Source organism: Carlito syrichta, unplaced genomic scaffold (assembly GCF_000164805.1).
Source record: "Carlito syrichta isolate Samal-C Ts95f unplaced genomic scaffold, Tarsius_syrichta-2.0.1 Scaffold315557, whole genome shotgun sequence".
Lineage (NCBI taxonomy): Eukaryota > Metazoa > Chordata > Mammalia > Primates > Tarsiidae > Carlito > Carlito syrichta.
Window position 1 is genome coordinate 34,617 of NW_007259653.1, and position 6,076 is coordinate 40,692.

General features: G+C 39.7%; 1 protein-coding gene across 1 annotated transcript in view; it reads left to right on the plus strand.

Moving 5' to 3' along the window:
- The window catches only part of LOC103275557 (BTB/POZ domain-containing protein KCTD8-like), a 1,827-nt gene extending 589 nt beyond the window's left edge, over positions 1-1,238 (plus strand). The window contains 3 exon segments of the mRNA XM_021706407.1: positions 1-252; positions 604-723; positions 1,114-1,238. The exon segment at positions 1-252 is cut by the window's left edge and continues 35 nt beyond it. Of these exon segments, the coding sequence (XP_021562082.1) occupies positions 1-252; positions 604-723; positions 1,114-1,238 (497 nt within the window).
- Positions 1,239-6,076: the final 4,838 nt, after the last annotated feature.

Consider the following 6,076-nt stretch of genomic DNA (forward strand, 5'->3'; position numbering starts at 1 on the left):
TGTGCGGGCGCATCGCGCTGGCCAAAGAGGTCTTCGGGGACACGCTCAACGAGAGCCGCGACCCGGATCGGCAGCCGGAGAAGTACACGTCGCGCTTCTACCTCAAGTTCACGTACTTGGAGCAGGCCTTCGACCGCCTGTCCGAGGCTGGCTTCCACATGGTGGCGTGTAACTCCTCGGGCACCGCCGCCTTCGTCCACCAGTACCGCGACGACAAGATCTGGAGCAGCTACACCGAGTACATCTTCTTCCGTAAGTCCGCGGCCCCGGCGTGTCCCACGCTCCTCGCCCCCTCGCCCCACTCCATCTCCCCCCGGGACTCCAGCCCCGAGGTGTCCCGGGTTGGTTCAAGCCAGCCGCGCTCCCTGCTCGCCTCCTGCATGCTGCGCACCCGACTGCGTGTCCGCCGGGTCTCCACCGCCCTATTCTCGAACTTCGTGGGACCCAGGTCCCAAGCCGTCAACTTCCTAAAGTTTATTGGGCTCGTCTTCTCGCCCCAGCTCGCTCCCGGATTCTCCGGGCTCCCCCTGTTGCAGGGACTGCGGGGAGATTAAGGCGCAGGGGTGGGCGCAGAGATCTTCCTCCATCTCTCCCCTTCCTCAGGACTCTTGGGGTCAGTGGACGTGACTTTCAGGGGTGTCCCTCCAGAGAGCGATCCAGGGCGTCTCCACGAACCGCCAGGACTACCTTCTGTTGGGGCGAATGCGGCAGGTGCATCCGATGGTGGGTGGTTTCAGAAGAGGGCACTCGGAAATGAGGATCTTCCCTCCCGAGACCCCCAAAGGGGCGGGGGTCCCCTTGACCCATGGAAACCTACATTTTCCCGCGCCTGTTATACTAGTGCGACTGCCCAGTATTTTGGACAGGGAAGGGTGGAAGGCACTAGAAAGTTTAGATGTTTGAGTGCTGCTCTCAAGGTTGGAGACTAGGATGGAAAGGAGAATGAGAGGAGAGGAGAGAGGAGAAGGAAGAAGAGAAAGGAAGAGGGAAGAGGGAGAGAAGAGAGGGAGGGGTCGAGAGAGATGGAGATGGAGAGATGGAGGTGTGTTTTCATCTGGGCACCCTAATGCGAAAACTGAGTAGAGCCCACTTCCCCAGGGTTAATACATACAGTGATTTTCCGAAAAGAGGGAGTGAGGGGGCGGGTTCGGGAAAGCATTGGCAGGATGCGTTTTGCAGCGCGCTTCCAGAGCGGGTCCTGTGGAGTTCAGCAACTGGACCAAACCCCCGCGGTCTGATGCTGCACTGGGGCCTGGGGGTGGAGTGGGGGTGTGGCGGGCACACTTCTTAGGGACGTTTATAAAGTTAAAAGGCAACGACTAGAGAGCGAGTTGGACAAGCGAAAAGCCAACTGGCATGTCAGCAGGAACATGGTTTGGCAAACATTTTCCTTTTGGCCAGACACGAGAAGCTCTAAAACTTGCCTGTAGAGTTATGGAGAGAATAGCATTGAGAGCCGGTGTTGCAAATAGAGCAGCTTTAATTTATTTATTGTGGTAATTAAGTCACTACTAAGTGTTTTATATACTTTATTTTTACTGGACAAGGGAAAGGAGCTCTCTTTGCTCAGGTGCAAGCTTGACTGTAAGGCAGCACTATGTGTATATTCTGGTAACCTTGGAAGTAGGATGACAAAACATAGCATACTGGTTCTTAGGTTGTCTCTTTAAATGGTGCCGATTTCTTGAGAAAACTATATCAACAGAGAAAGAAATGAAGTGTCTGCAGAAGTGGTGGATAAAAATTTATTTGTCTTCATTATATCTTAGTATTATTATTACACAGTAAAAAAATTGATGGTCAGAAAAGCCACCCAAGGGATGATGATATTTTATTGCTTGGGTAAAATTGCCATCTCTTTAATATATATTAAGTTCTTAAAATATTTTCGCATCATTCTTTACATTTTATCCTTTATCATTGTAATCTTTATCAACAACGTTTTCAATGTAAACATTTAGGTTATTTCAACATAGTGCTCCAAGCATTTCATAAAATGAGGTAAAATAAATTTTTGCCTTGCTTGTGGTTAGTGGTTTTTTGTTAGAGAAGATGTGAGCATGAGTGTTCAGCATGGTTAAATTTCTTAAATTTTGAAAATCTTTCTTGGTGAGGTTTTTTTTAAAAAAATCCCTAAAGAGTTGAGAGTTGTGGACTTGAAAATGGTCATTTATTTGATTATGAAGAGATAATACAGAATATCTCTAAATTAAAGGAAATAAAAAAAAACCCACACCAAAAAACTGAAATTGCCCAAGATTCCTGGGCTGCAGGTGCAGGTGGGCCTGGGGGCTACTTTTAGAGCTAGGATTCAACCCCACCCCCTCCCCCTCTTCTTGTCCCCCTACCCACTACCCAGGTTCTCTCTCACTTGGAAATGTAGTCATTTGACTAATAAGATAATTTGAGAAATATATGAAATTCAGTCTGTTTCACTTCTGGAGCTAGAAGTGTTAAATAAAATATTCATATTATGAATAACTACTTTTAGAGTGCTCACATTACTAATGACCTCTGCAATTCTTTCATAAAAGTCCTAGAAATCTAAGAAAGCAACTCATGGCATTCTTCATTGCATATTTTCCCCCAAAGATAGGATTATCAATTTCAGATTAAATATTGTCATTTTAAAGCGGTAATCTAGTCACTGATCAGCCAAATGTTCTCATTTTAAATTTTGGATGTAAAATTTACCTTGACTACTAGTATACATATTTTATGTTTTGTACAGCTTGCGTTATATTTTCACAAGTTATTTTGAATGGGAATTCTTTAAATATTTGGGAACGAAAACACTACATTTTTTGTATTTCCACTCTATTCAGGTAATGACAATGTAATTATCTTATTTGGCAAATCTCTATTTAAAAACATTATCACTATTATGCATAAAAGCAAAATTATTGAATGACCTTGTTTGTTCACTATGGTTTTAGGTGCAGAAAAGGACCTTAATAGCTTTTATTTTTCCTTTTGACACAATTCTTTCAACAAATATTTGTTGTATAAGGTAATTATTTAATGTATAACATGTATCAGTCATTCAAACACCTTTTAAGATTCAGGTTGCATGTGAACTTAGTAGTTTGAAACTGCTCTAAAGATGATATAATTGCAGTTTATACACTTGAACATCAACTTTTAATGTTTCCCCTCATTCCTGAGTTTCTTCTATAGAGGAGAAGAAAGCGACAACTGGTTCAGTAATCCCAGTTATTTTCCAAATGTGTGATCTTGGTTGAATTATTTACTTGTTCTCTGTCTTAGTTTCTTCACCAGTGTAATGGGGATTATCCTAGTACCAGTTTAATAGCATTTGAGAATACATGCATAGTGCTTAGACCAGCACCTGACCCATAATGCAAGTATAATGAATGATAGCTGTTACTATTATAAGCAATACATTTCAGACTTTATTATTCTTGTCAACATCAAATTTTAATTTTGTTTTGGAGTATGTATAGTTAATTTAATTACAAAGCTAATTAGAACATTATTTTGCAACTAAATGATAGCATACTAGACCTTCAGATGTTTGAAACAACCAATTAAATAACTAATTTCTTTCCGGGAACTTGAATTTTTCAGGCCAAATCACCTAAGGTTGCCAGTCATACTCCAGTTGGTTTTTCTGAATTGACTCCAACAGAACCCATTTCTGATTCAGGGCCAGGAAGTGTTTTAGCACTAGGATTTGAAACTTTGGCAATATTTTGTGATAAATATCGATCTAGATTCTTATCTACTTAAGTGCTTGTATCCAAGTTATTGGGCTTTTATGTGCAGGGTTACATGCAGGCTAGTAAACATTTAACATTAGTTTCATTTGTCTTCGTGGACACATATCTATTCTCAGTCTTAACTATTTATCAAGTCTTTTTTGTACACTACAATGTATACTTGTACTATTAAATTCCGTATTACTCTTGTAATACTGAAGATGGATTATCCTTTCTTGGGGAAAGCAGAGTGATTTATTGTGCTTTCTGTTTTTGGGGGGATGTCTGGTAAGTGTCATTGTGGCTGCCTTTAGCAATATCTAAAAGACAAACAAAATGGCATTTTATGTTAGCAGTGCATTGCATAGACAATAGATAGTTATATACTTTGAATATGATATGTAGATCACCCATAGTTAAAACTAACATTACACATTTTCTTTATTTCTCATAATCTGTGAGTTTACAGAAAAGGTAGAGCTGATTTATTGCTCTTCTTTTCTAGTACTTCAGGTTTTTTCACTCCATATGTTGGTTGAGCAGTATGTGAAACCTTTCTCTAGGTTGAACTCTATATTCTTTAAGCTTAGTGCATTTTTTTTGTTGTTGTTTGATGTGTAGAGGGTTGGATCTAGGAATTAATGCTGTAACTGAACTGGGCTGTGAAACCTAATTCGTCTTAATGGATTTTTTGTCTACTCTTTAAAATTCATTCCGAGTTATTTCACCGTGTTTGGTTGAAGAAAGCTAGTTGAATTGAGAGCATTCAAACATTCAGTCTTGTGCTAGCATGCTTATTGTGTCAAGAGCTTTCTAAGAAGTGTCTTTAAAAAGTCATTCTGCTTGGGTGCATAGTGGTATAATTGTATCACTTTTAAAAAGTCTAAAAATACTACTTTTATCACCAAACATCATTTTATGGAAATTAATTTTGTTAATCGTGTTTTTAAAAGTTGATTCTTTCCTCTTGATTTACTAGTTATTTTTACAACTATAATGTGAACATTTCCTCTGCCACCACATGGCTGAATGACTTTTGAATTCTTGGGAAATAAGCAAAAGGAACAGATAACTGTCTAAAACACCAAGATGCTGATATCATGCAGCTAGTTTCGGTAATAAAGGAGACAGAAAATGACAAAAACCTTAAAGTGCGAAAAGTTTGGAAGCTGTCTTGTGACACTGATTGCTGTTTAAGGGCATTGAACTTTAATGTCTGGCACAGTACTGTCTCTAAACATATCTTTTAAAATATCACTATGGCTTTAGTTTTTCCTACCTCCCTTTTCCAGCTTTATGTGGGTCAATCCTTATGCAGATAATGAAACTGAGAATCCAGAATGCTTACAAGCCTTATTTGGCAAGATCCTTTCTTTTTTTTAGTGTAGGATGCTAGAACTCAAAATTTGTGTGTTTCTTAGTTAAGAAAGAGAAAAAAGCTCTTTGGAGGAAAGAGAAATAATATGTATGAAAGTAATGTCTAATTATTATTATCTATTCTGCTGTCATGGATTATTAGCTGGCATTTGTTAAAAATGTGAAAATGATGGCTTAAACTGTTTTTAAATTTTATTTAGTTTTTATTGTAGAGCTGTTGGGTACAAGTGGGGATTTGCTATATAAGCAGGTTGTGTGCAAGTGAAGTTTGGGCTTCTAGCTGGACCTGGTATGCCCTCAGTGTGTCGCCACATGTCCACCTTCCTCTTCCCTTCCCTAGCAGTGCTCAGCATGTGCTGATGCCCTTTCATGGTGGCGCTACCTGAATCCCAGCACTTTTGGAGGCCTGGACAGGAGTACTGCTTGAGCCCAGGATTTGGAGACCAGCCTGGGCGACATAGCGAAACCTCATCTCTACAAAAAAAATTGAAAAATTGGATGGGTATGGTGGCGCAGGCCTGTAGACCCAACTACTCAGGAGACTGAGGAGGAAGGATAGCCTGAGCCCAGGAGGTTGTGGCTGCGGTTGAACCATGATCTCTAGCCTGGGCCCCAGAGTGAGATCCTGACTCAGAAAGAAAAAAAGTCACCCTTTTTATAGTTAATAACTGTTCTCATAGTAAGCAATAATGACTATTTCAAAATGATTAAGAGTAAAATTCAAACTTTTCACCACAAAAAATAAAAGTAGCTAATTTTTTAAATTATAAAAGTTATACATCTAGTTTTAGGCACTTTTGTAAAAGAAAAGCAAAATTAAAAAAAAAAAATCATCACCAGTAACTGCCCATAAAATCTTGATTCATTTTCTTCCAGTCTTCTTTTTATATGCGTGTAGATGAAAAGACATATTTATAAAAGTTATGATCATAGTATATAGATGGTTTGTATGCTCTTTTTGTTTGTTTTGTTTTATACAT